The 21,499-nt window shown below is 39.7% G+C and overlaps 1 protein-coding gene and 1 long non-coding RNA gene across 9 annotated transcripts in view; one reads left to right on the top strand and one right to left on the bottom strand.

Moving 5' to 3' along the window:
• Positions 1–366: 366 nt before the first annotated feature.
• LOC144454436 (uncharacterized) lies at positions 367–2,213 on the bottom strand. Its single transcript, XR_013482796.1, has 2 exons — positions 2,022–2,213; positions 367–721 (listed from the first exon to the last, which is right to left on the bottom strand). It is a non-coding gene; the product is annotated as an uncharacterized LOC144454436 (long non-coding RNA).
• The window catches only part of CHST10 (carbohydrate sulfotransferase 10), a 46,706-nt gene continuing 26,399 nt past the window's right edge, over positions 1,193–21,499 (top strand). Inside the window, exons 1-6 of one of the 8 annotated variants that reach the window (XM_020992860.2) lie at positions 1,193–1,552; positions 2,422–2,513; positions 2,603–2,656; positions 4,047–4,117; positions 4,949–5,016; positions 20,290–20,442. In XM_020992860.2, coding sequence (XP_020848519.1) covers positions 4,098–4,117; positions 4,949–5,016; positions 20,290–20,442 — 241 coding nt within the window. In that variant the 5' untranslated portion in view covers positions 1,193–1,552; positions 2,422–2,513; positions 2,603–2,656; positions 4,047–4,097. Of the gene's footprint in view, positions 1,553–1,651; positions 1,923–2,421; positions 2,514–2,602; positions 2,657–4,046; positions 4,118–4,948; positions 5,017–8,356; positions 20,443–21,499 lie in introns of those variants that run through there. The other 7 variants (XM_020992858.2, XM_020992857.2, XM_020992859.2 and 4 more) reach the window with 7 other exon arrangements.

Genomic DNA, 21,499 nt, shown 5'->3' with positions numbered 1-21,499 from the left:
TGCTTTGCAATTTATAGTCTTAGAGGGTTGCTTTGGGGGCCTTGAGAGTTGGTCAAAGTGATTGTGAGCCAAATGTAGGACTAGAAGAAACATCTTCCAGAATTCAAGGCCCTCTTTCTCTAGTACACCATAATGCCTCTCTTGGGTTTAAAAATAACATTTTTTTCCCCTCAAGTTAACAGGTGAACTAACCTTTTTTTTTCTCTGCCCACTTATACGAAAGAGGAAATGGAACAAATTTTTAAAACAGCAACAAAAAAAAATTGAAAAAACATGCCCATCCTTTAAAATTCTTAGAGTGTAAAGGAAAAGAACTATGACTTTTATTTGTTCTAAAAAGTAAATCCATCATGCGCATTTAATAAATATAAAAGTCATTCTCAAGTTTTATTTCTCACTTTTCTCCTTCTTACATATGTCAAAAAAAAAATCATCCACCAAGTGGCTGAGTGGCTTTGGGCAAGTCATTTAAGCTTCTGGGGAAGAGAGGAAGGGATCCTCGGCTTCTTCATCTGTAAAATGAAGCTGTTGAACCCAAAGTCCTTTCCAGCTCTAATAGTCAATGAAATCCTTAGGAAAGAAGTGCACCGACGTTATGCCGCACCTGCACTTCGAGCTTCCTTTATGGTGTAGCCTCTGAAACACTAACCCTCCCTGAAACTGCTGGAATTCTGTTTTTCATGTGTCCTGAACTCAGATGCTGCAAATCTGATCGTTTATCCTGTTGAATAGAAAGAAGAGGAACAGGGGAGGAGAAAGGAGGAGGAAGGAGTGAAAACTGAGCTGCGCCTGTTTGAAATCCCTCCAATCCGGCCTAAGCTGAAACTTTGTGACAATTTCTTCTTTTTTTTTTAAGTCTTCTCAGTGACAACCCGACTAGGACCACCACCCCTACCCCCACACCCCAACACCTCCACACCCCCATAAATAAATGTATAAAAAATGTTTTGTCTTTCTCCCCCAGCTCCTGCTTGGGGAGGAGGCTGGGGCTGTAAAGCGGGACCTCTTGACCACAGGAATCAGCAGAATTGGGCTCATACCAGCTTTGAAGCCGGTGTTGAGCTGGGCCGGTGCGCCCAGGCCCAAGCCTGGAAGCTGGGGAGGCCAGAGCTCGGGCAGGCAAGTTCAGCTCTCGGCTGCTACGGCCAGCCCCCCCCCCCACCCCGCTCCCTCGGGCGCTCCGGGCCGCCTCTGGGGGCGGTGGGAGGGAGCTAGGGCCCATTGCGAGCGCGACCCCGAGGGTGCCGCCGGGGGTGGGGAGAGGACGGCCAGACTGCGAGAGATCAGCGAGAGGCAGCAACTGAGCAGGCAGCGTGGAGGCTGCTGCTGCGGCGGCGGCGGGACCGGGGATGATGCAGTCAGAGGCGGCGGCGGTAGCTACAGCAGCATCTCTCCGCCGCCGCCTCCGCCTGCACAGCCTTCAGTGGCCAGCGAGGCCGCGGCTGCAGAGCCACTGAGGCCCCGGAGCCGCCTCTGCTGCAACTCCGCCGCTGTTCCTGGCGTGGGGTTGACAGCAGGGTAGCGGAGACAGACTAGGAGCAGATGCGGAGCGGTAAGTGGAGGAGGTTTCCACGCCCCTGTCTGCGCTTCCTTCCGCAGCACTCGGCTCCCAGTACGTGGCCCCCAGCCAGGGGCCAGGGCATGGCAGGAAGGGAGGGGAGAGGAGGGGAGTGATGGCGTGCTGGGAAGAGGGACTGCTTGGCGGCGGGAAAGAACTGCATTCTCCCTGGGGAACCTCTGCTGAACGAAAGCACAGAAGCGAGAGAGACCCGGGGTGACCCCCTCCCCCCACCCATTTAATACGCATGGCCGCCCCTAGTGAGCCCTGGGACTAGAAAGCGAGGGACCTGGGAAAGTGGATTTTCACAAACAGGGATGCAGCTTTTGGGAGATGCCGGGTGATGCCTTCCGTGCACAAAGAGGTCGGAATGGGGGAGGGGGTAGCAGCCCATAAATGAAGGGGTGGGGCGGGGGGGGAGGGAGCTGGGATTAAATGAAGGGGAAAGATTAGTTTTTCATACCTTTATAAGAGAGGAGAAAGGGGTGGGAAGAGGGACGAATAATTCAGTCTTTTCTTGAGAAGAGATTCTCGGGCTTCTCATTGTCTTAGTTCTTCATAATTCTTTTTTAATGCTTTTAGATGAATGTAGTATTAATTATGCAATAAGGAGGGATCCTTGCCGTGGAATGGTGCGATCAGTGGAATTACAAATTAGCAGAATATCAAAAATTTCTTTCTTTCTTGACTGAAAAATTTACATCTGTAGTTGTGTGGCGAAGGTTGGAAAGGGGTGGGGGCGGCGAGAGGGAGGGTAAATCTTCCCTTTGGTGCTAATGTGGAGGTTAGAGTGAGTTAAAAAGGGGAGGTGGGGGCCAGTGTACCCTTCCATAAGCCAGTTAATATCTACTTTTTGGCAAAAGGAGGAAGAGAAAGAATTGCTGGAAATTCATGTTATCTGCCAGGAGTGCTTCATTCCAGTTGACAAGCAAGGGGCACCCTTCAAAGTTTTGAGGTGGGAACATAAATTTTAAGGAGATATTTCAAGGAGGGAAGACAAAGCAAATTTGCCAAGGTCTGTGAGTCCTTTTTTCTCCCCTCCAGACCTGAACAGACTTCAGAAAAGAAGACACATAAGGCAGTTTTTGCTGGATTCAGGTGAGTTAATTGAAGGAGGTCTCAGGGCACTTTATACCTTGGGTATTGGGTATTGTGGGCTTTTTTTCTCAAGAGACTCAATGCAATTTCCTATTTCCATAGAGGGGGTTTTGATGTATGGGCCTTACCTCTTACTTTCTTCCCTGTTTTTCAGTGATTCTATTAGGTTTAAAAAGGGCATAGTTGCCCTCTTTCCCCTAGACTCCTCTTGCCCCTGAGTAATTGATACTTTTAAACACGGCAGTGGCAAATTTGATCTTGGCTTAGGTCTCAGGGACTTAACTTTTTTGTTCCATAAACCCCTTTGGCAAGCTGATGAAGGCCTTGGACCCTCTTCTTTGAATAATGTTTTAAAATGTATAACATAAAATACTCAGGATTACAAATGATACCAATTACACTGAAATACAGTTATCAAAAATTTTGTTTTTTAAACGTAAGTTTACAAACCCCAGGTTAAGAAACCCCTGGCTTACCAGTTCCTGGTTTAGGATGCTAAAGAAGATTCTTATACCTTCTGTCTTGATGCACTGAAGAAAATAGAGTTAGGAGTTTGAAAAGATTTTTAAAATCTTTCCTTAAATTTGGATTAGTGGCAAAACTAAACAGCAGAAATACAAGAAAGTATTAAATAAGCAGGACTATTGACACTTGTTAGTTACATCTCTAAAATGGTTGAGTAGACAGAACAATGAAAAGGGAAGAAGGATGGAAATGGGAAGCCTGAAAATAGAGAAGAGAACAGAATTATTTATAGAGTGAATCTAAAAATTTAGGCTGCATTTCTCATAGTATAAGTCCTGGAGTGATATTTTTTAAGTTTAAATATTAAATTCTAAACTGCTATGTAAGAATTAGATAACTTTTATATTACATAGAGAATAATAGAGTTGATTCAGTGATTTAGGAAGGCTGAAAGAGCTAAGCTAAACATGAATAGGTAAGGCTGTGATATATCTTATGGCAAAAGAATTGTGTGTTCCATTTTTCCTATTGTATGATAGCATATAGCCAAAATCAAGAAGCTTTTGTTTTTAGCCTCTTCAATTCTATAGGTTTGTCTTGTATTCTGAAGCTAATATATAATCCAATATGGGGATAAAATACCTTAAGATAGTATAAATAATTAAAACTTGCCGAACAGGTAAACTGGAGATGATGAATTATATTAGAAAAGGATTTTTCATCTTTACAAATGATTTTGCATAAAAGATTCCTTCTCTCCCCATGTGCATTTTAAATATTTACTTTCAAGAATATACACATTGTATATAGAGAGGTAAAAGTAAATAGTCAAGGTGGTTAAATATATACAAGGTACATAAAATGGTAGCTTTGTAGCCATTAATGATCCTGGTTTTGTTTTGTGTTTTTTTCAACACATTTATAGGAGAAATTCCAAAAGCTAGAACCCTGGTCTTGGGACATGAAGTGATGAACTATGAACTTGGGTCTCAGCAGGTAGGTGAAGGAGCAAGTGAGTCCAATAGCTATTTGAAAGTAGGTTTATGTGCATATTATCTGAACCAAGAAAATTTATCTTGACCTTGAGACAAGTCTCATTATTCTACAGAGTCTTGGCATTCTTTCATTTCCACAACTAATCATAGCAAAATCATTCTGGAGAAAAATAATTCCATTTTTCCTATTGTATGATAGCATATAGCCAAAATCAAGAAGCTTTTGTTTTGCAGCATGTTAGAGAAAGAATTGAAACAAGAAGACCAAATAAAAGGTTATTGCAGTAATCAATGGGAGAGGGATGAAGGCCTAGAATAAGAGGTATGATTCTTTCAGTATTTTATAGATACCTATGGGAAGCCCTCAGACTCCCGAAAGGTAATCCTTACCTCTCATTATATGGGTGGCGCATTTTTTCAAATGAGTATATGGGCAGAGAGAAGGGAACAGATCTAAGACATGGAGGTAGAATCAAAAAGACTTGGCCAATAATTGCATTTCCATTGGATGGCAAATGAACCACTTGTCAGGTATGTTATAATGGGAATTCCTTTCATGTATGGGTTGGACTAGATAATCACAATCATAATGATAGCTAGTATTTTTATAGCACTTTAACGTCTGCAAAATGCCTTGCATGTTTGATCCTCTCAGTGGCCATATGAGGTAGGTACTGTTATTATTCCCATTTTACAGATTTTAAAAAAAAACTGAGGTTGAGAGAAATTATTTGGCTTGTCTAGGGTTACATAGCTGGTAAGTGTCTGAGCAGGATTCGAACTCAGGTCTTCCTAACTCCAGACCTAATACTCTCTCTACCATGCCACTTAGGTCCAGATGGCCTCTAAGGTCCTTTCTGACTCTCAGGTTTTGTGATTCGTTGTGTTTCTTCCATAAAGGTAAGCAGTCTGTAGTAATCAATCTGATGATGTCACTTGTGTTTTTCTCACCTTTTATTTTCATCTAGACACTCTCCACCAAGATTCTACTTTCAGGTTCATATATTTCCACACCAGTTTGCACCCTGTAACATATAATACTATTACACTGCTTTCTTTGGAGCAATCTACATCCTTCCATTGGTGCATTCCAGTTGTGAGTTCCATATTTGCCCACTTGTACTCTGTTGGTGTGTTAGACACACAAGAAGCTACAAGTGTTCATTTCTTCCCTTTTCCCCATTAGTGTATCCTGTAAATTACTGAGACCATAATCCATTGTTAATCTCTGGAAGTCATTGTTCACATTACTTGGATTTGTGGTATGTGAGTTTTTTTGGTATCCTTATAACCCTAAGATAATAATTCCAGGTCCTGGAAAACCTACATGTTATTTGTCATCTTTGGGATCTTATACTTTCAAGTAGCCTCAGTTTTATTCCAAAGAGCCTTTTTTTCCCTCATTAACCACTCATTCCTTGACATCATGATCCAAAAGGACATTTATTTATGGGGTTTCACAGTTAGTTCATCTTTCTGAATCTTCTAGAGATGTCACAGATGGGATTCCACTTCTTAGGGAAAAAAGTGTTTTAATTTTTATTATATAAAAAAGATTCCACCAGAAGCAACAAATTAATGTGCGTGTTTTGAGGGTTGCCAACCTGGTGTTCTTGCTGTTCTTCACAAATAATGCTCCGTTTCCTATCTCCAAGCCTTTGTACTGACTGTCCTCAATGCTTGGAATATCCTCCACCATTCCCTTCACCTCCAAATCCATTATTTCCTTCAAAATTCAGCTCATAATCCATCTTCTATATGAAGCCTTTTCTGATCCTCCCAGCTGCTGGTGCCCTTCTTCCAAAACAACCTTGTATTTGTCATGTGTACTTATACAGGGTAACTCAAACGTTTTAGTTCAGTTTAAGTCATTAAAGCTTAAACTACACTAAGACTTTTGGAACACCCTGTATTGTCTCACCTGAGAAAGTAAGCACCCTGAAAACAGAGACTTCCTTATTTTATTATTTATTATTTATTATTTATTATTAGCATGGTGCCTGGCACATAGCAGGCAATTGAATGTTATTAATTGTTCCATGCCAAAGGGTGTTTTTTTCCTTTTAGCTTATATTTACCTATGCCTTCCCTGCACCCCCAAAATAGTACAATTTAAGAATTAATAATGACGACAGCAATAATAATAGCTAATATTTACATAGTGCCTACTGTGCTAAGGATTTTACAAATGCCACCTCATTTGATCCTCACAATAACCCTGGGAGGAGGGTGCTATTATTATCCCCATTTTCCAGTCAAAGAAACTGAGGTAAATAGAAGTTAAGTGACTTTTCAGCTAGTGAGGCTGGATTTGAACTTCGGTCTTCTTGATTCCAAGTTCAGTGCTCTATCTATTACCCTATCTGACTGTTTTTTGGTTTTTATGGGGTTTTTTTTTGGTTCGACATCGCTGAGATACCTGTAAGAAAGATAAGGTCCAGCCCTCCTAGTCCCATTTCACAAATGGAAAAACTTGAATTCAGAGAGACTTAATTGCCTAAGTTCACATGAAAAGTGAATGTCACTGCTAATCTATCTTGAAGCACAGATCTCTAGCTTTTGGGATCTAGGGTTCTTTCTAGGATGATATACTGTTGGAAGCTTAAGAGGCTTACATTGTGAACTCCAGCATTTTGGATTTTCCTCAGTTAAACTAGTTGACACCTTGCTATGGTTAACATTGCTCTTGAACAAAAGGGAGTTAATTACTGAAAATTTCAGTGTTGTACAAACCTATTTCTGTATGGCTGCATTAAGAGTAGACGTGCTTTGGAGAATGTAGTTTGAAAAGTCTCCAGCATCAGGCTTTTCAGTCGACCCTCTGCATACATTTATCATCTAGTGTCAGAGAATCTCTTCTATGACACAAAGTGTCTGGGCATTCTTTTCTACAGGGAAAGGAATAAGTGTTTATATAGTGCCTACTAGATGCTGAGCAATGTATTAACTGCTTTTTACAAATATTCTCTTATGATCCTCACAACAATGCTGCAATTATTTTCTATTTTATCTATTGCTTATTACCTATTATTAGCTATTAGTTATTATTATCACCATTTTACAGTTGAGAAAACTGAGGCAAACAGAGGTTAAGTGATTTGCCCAGGGTCATACAGTTAGTAAGTAGAGGGACAGGTGGGGAATGTGAGAAGAATGGATGTTCTCTCTCTATTAGCTCATGAGCCCCAGGAAACCAGGGACAAAGTATGTATCATATCCTCCTCCCATCCTCTCTTGTATTATACTGAGGTCAATTCCCCTCTTAAAGCTTTAAGTATCATGGAAAACAAAGCAGAAATCTTTGATTGAGCATCCTTTAGTCCCAGGAATATATGTCTATCCCTAGGGTCATGGTCCTACATACTAAATTTCCATTAGTCATCATAAGGTATCTGAGAGACCATCTAGTCTGTTTTACAGATGAGGAACTGAGAGGCCCTGAGAGGTTAAGCAATCTGCTTAAGATCACACAGGTAGTAAGTAATAAAACCCAGATTTGAAACTAAGGCTTTCTCATTCCAAATCTAGCACTCCCAAATAAATCCTGATTAGAATATGAGCTCCTTGAGGGACTTTTGCATTTCTTCATATCCTAATGTTTAGCATGGTGCCTAGCACACAGTAGGTGTTTAACAAATGCTTACTGACTGACTGTCATGACCTGTAGCTTGAAGATGAGAAGAAGTTGGTGGAAAATAATGAAATGCTGACTATTGTTAATTTCCTGCTTGTCTTCGTGACTTTATAACACACAGTCTTCTAGTTTCTCAGGATGAGCCGGCAAATCTCCATAGTCTTATAGGGTCCTTAGAAGTGACATTCTTTCATCAAATGAGATAATAACTGTAAAGTGCTTAGCACAGTGCCTGGCACATAGTAAGCTCAATATAAATGTTAGCTATCATCATCATCATCATCATCATCATCATCATTATCATCTTAGTGATGAAGTCATTGAGGCCTAGAGGGATTACCTGACTTGCCAAAGGTCAACATGTACTGAAAATCACAATAAATATGTCCCCTAATTCTAAATTTAACGCTTGTTCTATAATACAACTTCTATAATTGGTCCAGCCCTGGGATTTCATTGGTATGGAGAATTCTCTCTGCAATTATTAGGATTTTTTTTTCTTTACATGAAGCTGAAATCTATGTCTATGCATCTTCCACAAAAGCCCCTTTTTTAGTTATTTTAAAAAAATTTAAAAATGTTTGTTGAATTGATTGGGCTGTGTGAATACAGGGTCTGCCAGGAGCCTTTCCTCTGATCCGGTTAGGAGGAGAGGTCAGAAAGGAAGTTTACTTCTGTGAAGTACCAGGAACTTCACCAGAGGGTCTGGACCCAAAATCATGAGATATTGACATGGAAGATTCCCAAATGAAATCTTGCTTAGGACTTGCTATAATGAACCTGAGGCTTTTGAGGCCTCAGATCTGCTCAGAGCAGTGATATGTGACAGACTTCTTTGGTGGTCCAGTAAAGCCTATGAACCCATTCTCAGAACACTTTTTAAATGAAATACTAAATTGCATTTAGAGGTTAGTAAAAATAAAGCTAAGTGGCACAGTGAATAAATCCCTGCCCTGGAATCAGGAGGACCTGAGTTCAAATCCAGCCTCAGATAACCTACTAGCAGTGTGACCCTGGGCAAGTCATTTACCCCTGTTTCCTTCAATTTCTTCATCTGTAAAATGAGCTGGAGAAGGAAATGGCAAACCACTCCAGTATCTTTGCAAAGAAAACCCTAAATGGGGTCATGAAGAGTCAGACACAACTAAATTGACATAACAACAACAAAAATAAAGATGTCATTTTTTCCCCATACAAATTCATGGACCCTGCCCTGAAATCTATCTGCAGACCCCTTATCTGTGGACCCTAGTTTAAGAACCTCTTGCCTTCAAGGGCCATTCCCTGGGCATGGACTCATTGGAGGAGATCTAAACTTCCAGTGATGAGAGCCTGCTCATATTGAACGATACGTTTACTGGGAGATTTCCTGATAGAGTTCCAAAAAAACCTCACTAAAGCTTGCTTTCACCTGACTAATCTGCTGTCTGGTCACATCTCTAGCCCAAGCCTTTCCTATAACTTCACTTTCATCATGGCACGCTGATGACCTTCAGAGCCAAATGGTGCTCCATCCTCATGGAGAATTTTTTTTAAATTTTCATGGCTGATTGACTTCTCTTCATTGTCAGTTTCAGCTGCTCACCATTGCTTTTTTTAAATCTAATGTTCTGACATTTCCTACTCTCTTCTCTGCCCCGACCCCTATGCCTTAGCTTTTCAGTCTTCATTCCTTATTTTTCCCAGGAGTTTGCCTTTCTTTGCAAAGCAGCTTGCCTATTAAAGGCTTGGGCAGTCAATGAGAAAGCCCTGGGATTTTTTTGGACAGTCACGTTGCATCAGATATTATCATTGAGTCTTTAGCTCCTTTTGGCTTTTTACTCTCTCTCTTTTTAATCTGGATGCTTGAGGCTACTAGATGATCCAACCTTCTGAATACCTTCTGAATGGCACTGAGGCATCATCCTACTGAGAAAGCAGAACATAGACACAGTTCCTCAATTCAAATGAAGCTCTTTTAATTCCAGACCAAGACACTGTTCATAATTAGTTTATAACATTGATTTTTCTAATAACAATTTTTGAAGGCAGAAAAAAGGTAATCATTTCCAAAGTGTCCCTAAAAATCTAGATGGCTTTGAAAGCAGCAGGATGGAACTGAAATGTTTTTCTAAGAATAACTGTATTTCAGTGCAGCAATTTTCTAGGATCATAGATTTAGAAGTAGAAGGGACCTTAAATGCCATCTTCACCTAGCCCCCTCATTTTACAGATTAAGAAACAGGCCAAGAGAGATTGAGGGACTTGTCCAAGGTAGAAAGGTGCATTGGAAAAGGCACTGACTAGAAATCAAGACTTGGGTTTGAATTCTGGCTCTGGTTAATAAGCTGTGTGATTTGGGGCAAGAGCCTTAACCTCTCTGAACCTCAGTTTTCTCATCTGTAAAATAAAAGCACTAGACCAGATGACCTCTGAATGCCCGGCACATATTAGTTGCTTAATGAGAGAAAGAAAGATAAACAGGATGGCAGGACTTGGACCCAGATTCTTTGACTACAGAACCAGCATCTCTCCCATTTCATTTCTTCTTTATGTGATGTAACAGTTCTTTTTTTCTTTTTAAAGCTAACATTTACATAGCACCAACTATGTGTCAGGCACTGTGCTAAGCATTTTACAGTTATTATCTCATTTGATCCCCACAACAACCCTGGAAGGTAGTGCTGATAGTATCCCCATTTTACAGATGAGTAAACTGAGGCAAAGAGAGGTTAAATGACTTGCCTTGGCTCTCACAGCTAGTGTCTGAGGTCTCATTTGAGTTCAGGTCTTCCTGACTCCAGGCCCAGTGTTATATCCATTGTGCCACCTAGCTAAGATAGCTGTGCAATAGCTATTAAAAACATTTCAAAGGGAAACTATTTTAAGTTTTAAAACTTGAGTGATTGAAGTATTCAAAGAAGTTTGAAAAAGAGGACTTAGCACAGTATGTTGTGGTCTCGTCGATCAAGAAGCATCTATTAAGTGATTATTGTGCATGTCAGGCATCGTGGTGAGGCGTTGAATAGACAAAGACAAAAACAGAGCAGTTTCTGACTTCAAAGAGTCTACCCTCTGCATTGATTGGCAGCTAGGTGGTACAGTGGTTAGAACACTGGGCTTAGAGTCTGGAAGACCTGAGTTGAAATCCAGCCTCAGACATTTAAGTCACTTAACTCTTTTGCCTCAGTTTCCTCATCTGTAAAATGAGCTGGAGAAGGAAATGACAAATCACTCCAGTATCTCTGCCAAGAAAACCCCAAATGGGGTCCCAGAGACGCAACTGAAATAAATGAACAACAACAAAAGTTTAGGAAATTCTGTGCTGAATTTTCTTAGTCTTCGTGCTGACTTTCTTTCGTTTCTAATAATGAAGGGAAAAAATACAGATTTTCATAAGTCAGGAAGGAATTTCCCATAGGGGAAGTTTCGATTTCTGTCCATGAGAGAGGGTGGTAAAGAGAATGAAATGTTTGATGATTGGACACAAACATACATTCATACCTCATTAAACCAGCATCTGTTTATGCAAGATGCATGTAATTCATACAATATATTTCCCAGCTGACTAGATGCTATATAGTACATAATAATAATAGCTTATATTTATGTAGCACTATGCAAAAACACAATGGAATGTGAGTCCCTAAAGAGCAAGAACTGTGTATAGGGACCCTAAGAGGTTAATAGAGTGCTTTGTACACATTAAGTGCTTTGTACACATTAAGCCTTATTCATTAGATAACCCAGCAAGGTTTTAGTGCTGGTACTTCTTACCTTTAATTTTTACAGATTACAAGAAGTTAAATGATAGGAACTCTTACTCTGCGCAATTCAATCAAGCTTAGCTAACTGGCTTCCAAACTCCAAGCAGAACTAGAAGGAAACAAAGAGACTGAAAGCAGGTCCATTGACAGCAGAGAGAAGCAGGAGAAAACAGAACAACTATAAAAACCAGAAACAAAAAAAAAATTCAGAAAGCCACCACTATCCAAGGACCTTGAGTGTAGACATAAACAGCTCCCTACATACTTGAATAGCCCCATAGGAGCACCACTTTATTAAAACACATTACAAGAATGGATTTTCCATAATGCCCAATCCTCTAGGAAAGAAAGTTCAACTTTATTCAGCACATATTATTTTAAAATAATATTTTATTTTTCCCCAATTGCATAGTAAAACAATTTAACTTTTGAGTTCCGAATTCTATTTCTTCCCCTCCCCCCTCCCTGAGCCAGTAAGCTATCTGATATAATCTATTAATCAGCATATACTGTCTAAGAAAGCCTTAAAGTGAAAAGGTTTTAGTAAAAAGGGGTTTTTTTTGTTGTTGTGATTTTTTTTTCCTAGTAGAAAGTTTTTCATTTTAAAAGTGGCTATAATAAAAACAACTCTGGATACTTAGAACAAGCCTTCAGCTATACAGAAAACTTGACAGGTATCCAAAATTGCTCATTCCCCAAGGGTTAACAGCTGCCAAGATTTTATTGTATTTTGTGTTGTTCTATGACTAAAGTATAGGCTCATGAATTCAGAGCCACAAGGGACCAAAGAAGTCATTTGATCCTGCCCAGGGGTGGGGAGTTTGTGGCCCTCTAGGTCCTCAAGTGGGGCCCTAAGGCCAAAGGTTTCCTTCCCCTGATCTAGCCCCTTTTATAGATAAGGGAGGTAGAAGGGTGTGGCTTCTTCATCCCTTATTTCCCTTTTTTTTTTCATTAAACTTTGTTAACTTCTGTCATTTCATTGGTGTAGGTACTTGTTCCACTGATAACAAGCCTTCTTAGCAGTCATCATGAGTTTCCAGGGCCACAAACCTGCATCACCTAATGCCCAAACTTCTGGTGATGGGCGTATCTCAATTTATCTAGACTGGGCCTTGGAAAAATAAACACACAGTTCTTCAATAAGCTCATAACATCAAACCTTTCTATCATGCTAGAATCCAGGGTAGAACCTTATGTTTATCTGACATGGCCTTATATAGTCAGATCCAAGGTTATCTCTCTGTCATGGAGAGGCATCAGAGTAGGATTTTAGTAGTAAAGCTTTTTTTTAATGGTATTACCAAATATAAATTATTGTCATGTTATATGACATATGGCGTGATATGAATTATTGTCATGTGTAAACATATGAATATGTAAACACATACTTGTTACATCTATGGTATATATAGTGTATGATATATTACACACATTATAGCGTTACACATATGTTATAAGGAAGTGTGTAATGTGTTCATTTATTGAAATACGTTGGGGAAAATATCCATGCCAAATGAAACAATGTGTATTCTCACTTTGTAATAGTAAACAAGCTATTATTATTCCCTTGAAAGGAAAGCAGAAGAAAGGAACTCTTTTAAGAGAATTTACTGATATCATTTGTTTTACATCATCTTCATTTCCAAATTAAGCCCTTCTCTCTGCCCTCCTCAGAGATCCGCCCATGTGACAAAGAGTAAAAATGAAAGAAAGAGAAAGCAGCAGATCAGCAAAACTAAGGAACATATTAACCAAATCTTGATAGTGTATCCAATGGTCAATAGTCATATCTCTCCACTTTGGCAGAGAATAAAAGGAAGGACAATTGAAGAAAAAGATTCCTAAAGTTTCTGCCATTATACATTAGTTTGGCTTTATCCACATCTTACAGGTATTATCAGTCAGTCAAAAGGTGTTTGTTAAACGCTGTGTGACAAGCACTGTGCTAAGCACTGATGATATAAAGAAACACACACACACACACACACACACACACACACACACACACAGTCCATGCCCTAGAAGGGGCTCACGTTCTATTGAGGTAGACCACATGGGAAAAAGTGCTACATACAAGATAAATACAATGGAAGGCCAATGGAAGATGATCTCAGAAGTAAGGCACTCAAGCCTGTAGAAGGTGGGATTTGGGCTGAGAATTGAAAGAATCCAACAGGTGGAGGTAAGGAGGCAGGGAAATAGGCACAGAGATTAGAAATGTTCTAGGAACAAGAAAGCCACTGTGGCTGGACCATAGAATGTGTGGATGGGAAGAAAATATTTTAAGACTAGAAAGGTAAGTAAAGGCCAGTGAAGGGCTTGAATGACAGAGTATATTTGATCCTTGAGGCAGTAGGAAGCCACTCAAGTTTATTGAGTAAGAGGATAAAATAGTCACACTTGTGTGTTAGGAATGGTGGATGGATTGGAGTGGGGAGAGAATTAAGGCTAGCAGACCTTTTAGAAGGCTACTGCAGTAGTCCAGGGGAGAGGTGATAAGGGCTTGAACCAGAGCAGCATCTATTGTGAGTGTAGAGAAATGAAGGCATAAGAGGGATTTTGTGAATGGGAAAATAATATTGGATATGTGGAGTGAGTATATGAAAGAAGTCAAGGATGACACTGAAGTTCCAAGTTTGGGTGACTGAGAGGACAATGGTACCATTCACAGTAAGTAATAGGGAAGTTTGGAAGAGGGAAGGGTCTGGGGGAAAAGATAATGAGTTCAGTTTTAGACATGTTGAGTTTGAGATACTTATGAGATATTTAGTTCAAGATGTCCACAAGGCAGTTGGTGATTTGAGACTGGAACCCAGAGAGATGTTAGGGCTGGGTACATAGACCTGGGAATCATTGGAGATAATAAGATCACTAAGCCAGAGAATGTATAGGTCCTAGAAGAGAAGAGAGGGCCTAGGACAGATTTTTGGGGAATACCTACAATTAGTGGGCATGACGATAAGATACAGAAAAGGAGATGCCAGGTAAAAGAATCAGGAGAAAGCAGTGTCTTAAAAACCTAGAAAAGTAAAAGTAATCAGAAGAAAAGAGTGATCAACAGTGTCAAATAATAGGTAGCCTTTATGTAACATTTTAAGTTTTGCAAAGTGCTTTACATATGTTAACTCATTTGATCAAAGTGTCAAAGGTTATGGAGAGATCAAGTTGAATGAGGGCATTTTGTGGAGACTTGGACTTGTTTGTAGGTAGCAGGGAAGGAGCCAGTATATAGGGAAAGACTGAAGATTAGAAAGAATGGAGGTGAAAGAGGGAGACAGTCTTCTGGACAAGACAGGACAGAGTGGAATCATGGATGCAGGTGGAGGGGGTAGGTAGCCTTGATATTGAGAAACAGCATCTCTTAATGAGAAATGGGAGTAAAGGAGAAGAGAGGGAGAACGAAAGGTAACTGAGTGATGTAAGACAAAGAGGAGGAGTGAAGAGGGAACTCCTGCCAAATGACCTCTAAGGGTCATCAGCTGAGGGGGTAAAGGGAGGAGACATCATTGGAAGTTCAAAGAGGGATCAAAAGATTTGGAATAGCTGCTGTGGTGAGTGTGAAAGTGAATTACCTTGTTGCTATGAGGGCCCAGTTGAGATTACATAACTAAAATTTGTGGTGGACCTAGTCACCACAATTTCATGATTTTCTCCAGCTTCATAGAACAACATACAAAAAGGGTAGTATAGATTTTGGATGTCCACCCACTAAAAATCTTTTCAGACAAAAAATGTTGTCCCTACCAACATATTCTGTTACAATAATGATATTGTCTCTTGTAGTAGTAACAGAAATATGTAGCTACAAAATTAGAGAAGTAGAATTTTAAGTGGCTTTACAATTTTCAGGAGATTTTGGTTTGTTTTTTTTTGCCAACTTGACTACAGTAGTTTCCTGTAATCTTGGTCCATGTGGTTTCAAGTTGTCAGGACTACTCATTTACTGATTTGCTTATACCATTGTATAAATTCAACCAAGAGTGGAGAGTGCATAACTTGCAAAAGCAAAATACACTGGACAGTGTACAGTATTTACCAAGTTCGCATCTCAGATTCCTTGAGTATAGATCTCCAGCAGGGACTCTCTCTGCTGGCAACAGACTAGATAACAGGAGTCTGGGGCCACAAAGTTAACACACTGTCCAATATAAATCTAGACTGACAAGGTTTGCTTAAAAGGTCAATTAAAGACCTCTACTTTAAAAAAAATATAGTTTTAGTCAGGGGCTAGCTTTTGCTGTACCTGAGGCTTTTCTGCCTCCCCACTCCACCCCATCCCCTATCCTTAGTTCAGTTAATTATCCATCCTGTCCAGATTCCCCATGTAATCTAGTTTTGAGATGGAAAGAAGGGAAGCAGTAGTTGGAAGCTGTTGAAAAGAGAGTGGGAAAGTACATCTCTTTGCCTTGTGTACCTTGTTTATCATGGCCTCCTCCTGTTCCATGTTTAACATACCAGCCTGAAAGGGAGAACACCTACTAACTAACTTTAAATTATTTTTAATTTAAATTTAAATTTAAAAAAACTGGGGGTGGGGTGAGAGTGGAGCAGGGGAGAAGGAAAGATGACCATGGATAACCTAAATAGAAAAAGTTAGCAGCTCTTAAAATCTGAAAGGAAAACTGCTGTGACTTTGAGCAAAAAACAAATGCTCCATTGAATAGCTTGGTCTCTAGAAAATTCCGAAAGCCAACCTCAGGGGAAATAATAAAGAATGGATGAGGAATAACATTTCCAGACTTCAAGTTATATTATAAAGTAGTAATCATCAAAATCATTTGGTGATGATTTAAAAAGTAGAAAAGTTAGTTGGTAGAGCATACTAGATAAGAAAGAATCAGAAACAAATGAACTCAGTGCACCAGTGTTCATTAAATTCCAGAACACAAACTACCTTGAAGAACTCCTTGTTTGATAAGAGTTGCTAGGGAAACTGGGAAACAATTTGGAAGAAATTAGGTTTACACAAACATCTTACACCATATGCCACAATAAGCTCAAAATGGATAACAAGATCTGAATCTTAAAGGTCAAACCATAAAAAAATTTAGAAGGGAACCAGATCAGATAGCTTTCATTGCTGTGGTTAGGGGAAAATTTCTTCACTAAGTAAGGGATTTCTTGATCACAGAAGACCAAAAAAAAAAAAGTTTCAGTTGCATGAAATTTAAAAACTCTTACATTACCAATTTACACAGGTCATTAAGAGAGGAAACTGTCAGTTGGGAAAAATCTGAATCAAAATCTCTGACAAGGGTCAAAAATCCAACATATGTAGGTAACTAACACAAACAAATAAGACCAAAAGCTATTTCCTGATGATAATGATCAAAGACTATGGATAGTCAGTTCTCAAAAGAAGTACAAACTGTTAATAACTGTATTCAAAATCACTAATAATAGGAGAAATGCCAACAGAAGCAGCTCTGAGTCTTTATCATGCCCTCAGCAAATTGGCAAAGATGACAAGAAATGGGAATAGTTATAGAAAGACAGTGCAATACTGATGCACTGTCTTTGGAGCTGTAAATTGGTCCAACTGTTTTTGAAAGCAGTTTCGAACTATGCTAACAAAGTGATTAAAATATCCATACCATTTTACCTAGAGCTCCAACTACTAGGCATATGCCCATATGAAAAATATTCATAACAGCCTTTTTTTTTGTTAATTGTCAAAGAACTGGAAATAAAGCAGGTTCCCATCAATTGGACATGGCGGAACAAATGTGGCACATGAATATAATGGAATATTATGACAAAAAAGATGAATATCTGAAGCACTGCATATAATATTGGACTTGGTTGATATATTTACTAGTTTTGCTGAACTTTTTCATTCTTTGTTATAAAAGACTGGTCTCTGGCAAGGGAAAGAGGGCAAAATGTATTGGGAAATGTAAGTGAGATAAAAACAAAAACTATCAATAGAAGAATTTTAAAACATTCCACACATGACTGGATTAGTTAGGCACCTGAGCATGCAAGGGAGAGCTAGGAGATCTAAGAGGAAGAAATAATTATCATTTTCATTTAATAATGCCAGCCTTCACATAAGGGATATGTCTACAGGTGAATTATGGTATAAGGATTTGGATGGCTTATTTTATTTGTTTTTTTTTATCTTTTTAGGCAATTGAGGTTAAGAGACTTGCCCAGGGTCACACAGCTAGTAAGTGTCAAGTGTTTGGTCCGAGGTCGAATTTGAACTCAGGTCCTCCTGATTTCGGGGCCGGTGCTCTATCCACTGCACCACCTAGCTGCCCCTGGATGGGTTATTTTAAAAGGTGGCTTACAGAAGCATTCTCGACACATAAACCTTAACTAAAAAGGCATCCTTGACTCATACCAGGGAGGCAGTATGACACCAAGGAAGAATGCTCAAATGACCAAGGAACCTAGTGAGACAGATAAGGTGTACAGCCAAGGAGATTAAGGTATGGTCAGTACAGATGCATTTCATGATGCATTTCTCCCAATGATACCTAGTTTTATTTACCTCTGAAGGAGAATCCTTTGCATGATTCACTGTTTCCTATGTTCTTAGCATCTTAGTTTTATAACTAGAAGGCTATCTAATCCAAGGCTATCTAATCCAGTCATGTTGTTTTACAGGTTAGAAAACTGAAGCCCAGAGAGGTTAAAGGTCACGTAGGTAATAAGTAGGTGGCAGGAATTAGGATTTAGGCAGGAGTCCTTTGACTCCAAATTCATTGTTCTTTCTATTGGTTAACACTCTCTTGCCATTGTAATATGAATTCTATATACTTTGTATCACATCTATAAATGTTCCGAGCCTACACACAGACCATCATGTCATTGTTGTTCAGTCATTTTAGTTCTGTCCAACTCTTCATGACACCACTTGGCGTTTTCTAGGCAACGATACTGGAGTGATACTCAGTGATACTCTAGCTCATTTTATAGCTGAAGATATTGAGGCAAACAAGGTGAAGTGACTTGCCCAGGGTCACACAGCTAGTAAGTGTCTGAGGCCAGATTTGAACTCAGGAAGATGGGTCTTCCTAACTCCAGGCCCCACACTCTATCCATTGTGCCACCTAGCTGCCCCATTATCATTGTACACAGATGTTATGGGGGAGCTAGTATTCCTACTCTAAAGGGATAGGGACTGGATTTATTATTGGAAGATGGAGCTTCCTTTATCTGTGCAGATTGGCATTTTCTCTGTTAGTTGTAGTCTTAAGAAGATTGCCTAGAGAGAAATGATTTGCCCAGGGTCACACAATCAGTATGTGTACTTGGACTCACGTCCTTTGGCTCTGAGGTCAGCTCTCTCTGTCCACTGTTGCCGTCAGTCTGTGTTCTCTGGATATTCACACTCCCAACCTCCCTATAATAAGTCACTAAGTGCCTGTTTCTGCCAAATCTCCCAAGCTGGTTCATTTTTTTCTTTCTGATCCATTACAGAAGAAAGGAGATACTTCACTAGTTTTTGAGTGTGCCACCTCTATTTTGATTGACAGACACAAAGCTACATAGTTTGTCATTCCTTCTTGGGATGACAGCATGCTCAGGAGGCTTGAGGATACTGATGTTATTTGTCTTTTGTTCCATTCTAAATGTGCAGAGTTCGAAGCTCAGAGAGCCATAGCTTGGATTCTCCTGAAAATGATGCCCCTGGCAGCAATAATATTTGTAATCGTAGAGTCTCTTTTCTTGCCTTGAAATGATAAATGGCCTTAATTGGTTGATGGAAACCATGCCAGCCCATATAGGTCTCTCTAACTAGTTTGATTGTTAAAGGTGAAATAAAAGTTTCTGTCTCTCTCTCTCTCTGTGTCTCTCTCTCTGTGTCTCTGTCTGCCTGTCTGTCTGTCTCTCTGTCTCTCTCTCTGTGTCTCTCTCTCTTTGTCTCTGTCTCTCTCTGTCTCTCTCTCTCTCTCTCTCTCTCTCTCTCTCTCTCTCTCTCTCTCTCTGTCTCTGTCTCTGTCTGTCTCTGTCTCTGTCTCTCTCTCTCTCTCTCTGGTTTTCTTGCCAGGACTCAAGCTGAGGCTTTCAGTTTCTTCATACGTCTCTCAATATGCAACAGAGCACAACTTCTATGACACATTTAAGACCCAAACTGATAGCGTTGCTGAGGATGTAAATGATAGCATGGAAAAGAGAAACCACCAAAGAAAGACCTGTCTGAACAGGTCTTGGCAAACGAATAAATGCAGGGGAATTTAAATGATTAAAATCTTTCCCTTGCTCCCCTAGCAATTATTTAAGCTGTAGTTTTATTCTGTCAGCAATTCAGGATTTTAAACACAGTCTGCTCTTGATCATGTTGTTGTAGAGTACATAGCCTGTGGATTACCCAGGGTGAACATTTAATCCCAGGCAGGCTTTCCTCTACCACCTGTTCCTGGGCTGCCAGCAGTTGGTGGGAACTCGGGCATTGCAAGCTCATTTTAATATTAACCACCTGAAACAGAATTAGGAAGGTAAATCTACTTTCCCAAATAAAATCATATGGCGATGCAGTCCAAAGTCAAACAAAACACTTTTGTGTTTCCCTCACTGTACAAAGGATGTTTGAAAATTGACATGATTTATTGGGGGGAAGAAGGAGTTGTTTCCTCAATCTGTAACTGAAATTAAAATGTTAAAGCAGGACTTTCGTAGGCTATTGGTGGGAGAGGGGATCAATCAGAGGAAGGAGAATAATTTAGTTATGGTTTAGAATGATTCAGCAAAATAATTATGGGTTGATCTTTTCTTCTTGCATACCTTTTTGTTTTATTGATCTATTTACCATGGTTGGCTTTTTTTGTTTTGTTTCCTGGGGAGGAAGCTGTGTTTTCCAGGAAGAACCAGAAGTTATATGGCTCACGTTTGACAACATGCACCACCAGTGGCTTCTGTTAGCTGCGTGCTTTTGGGTGATTTTCATGTTTATGGTTGCCAGCAAGTTCATCACTTTAACCTTTAAAGACCCAGATGGTAGGTATATTTAAGCACTAATTGGGGTTAGTTAAATGAGTTGACTATAACATACCTATTGGATACCGAGTATTATGTCAGACATGCTGTGGATAAGGTCCCTAGTTGGTCGATGCAGTTAGTTTGCATTATCTGTCATATTTGTAAATGTTACAATTTGCTGGAAGCCTTACTTGCTTTACTGGAAGCCTTCCCCAATCCCTTTTATTCTTAGTGCCTTCCCTCTGTTAATTACTTCCTATTTATCCTGTATATAGCTTACTCTGTATATATGTGTTTGGATGTTGTCTCTCCCATTAGATTATATGCTCTTTGACGGCAGGGATTGTCTTGTGGTTCTTTTTGTATCCCCAGCACTTTGCACAGTGCCTGTCACATCGTAAGTGCTTAATAATGTTTATTGATTGATCTTGACATTTTTGTATCCCTTGAAGTGCTAAGCACATGGTGCCTTGCATAGAATAGACAATCAACAAATTTTGTTGAAAGAATTAATGAATCAATCGTGAAAATATTTATTAAGAACCTGCTATATGCCAGATACTGTTCATGGTGCTAAGGATACAAATGTAAACTCTAGCATTATGCCTGCAAAAGCAGTTATCTAGTAAAATTTATTAGGTTAGGTTTGAAGCACAGTGCCTTCTTTAGCTCTCTAACCATTAGGTTGCACAGTGGATAGAGCACTGGGCTTGAAGTCAAGAAGACTTAGCCTCTTGAGTTCAAATCTGGCCTCAGACACTTACTAGCTGTGTGACCCCTGGGCGAGTCACTTAACCCTGTTTGCCTCACTTTCCTTATCTGTAAAATGAACTGGAGAAGGACGTGACAAACCACTCCAGTAACTCTGCCAAGAAAACCTCAAATGGGGTTATGGAGAATCAGACATAACTGAACCTACTGAACAACAATCTCTCTAATTCTTAGGGGATGCATTACAGTCCAAAATAGAGGTGAATGGATCCCATCCTACTGAACCTTAACCCCAAAGTGATATCGGACAGTATTGCATAGCAACAAAGCATCAAATATCTTGGACTCATAATATGTATCTCTG

Source organism: Phascolarctos cinereus, unplaced genomic scaffold, assembly GCF_003287225.1.
Source record: "Phascolarctos cinereus isolate Bilbo 61053 unplaced genomic scaffold, phaCin_HiC Scaffold_726;HRSCAF=1367, whole genome shotgun sequence".
In the NCBI taxonomy this organism is placed as follows: Eukaryota; Metazoa; Chordata; class Mammalia; order Diprotodontia; family Phascolarctidae; genus Phascolarctos; species Phascolarctos cinereus.
Note: the sequence above shows the minus strand (reverse complement) of the source record. Positions and strands in the feature narration are given on the sequence as shown.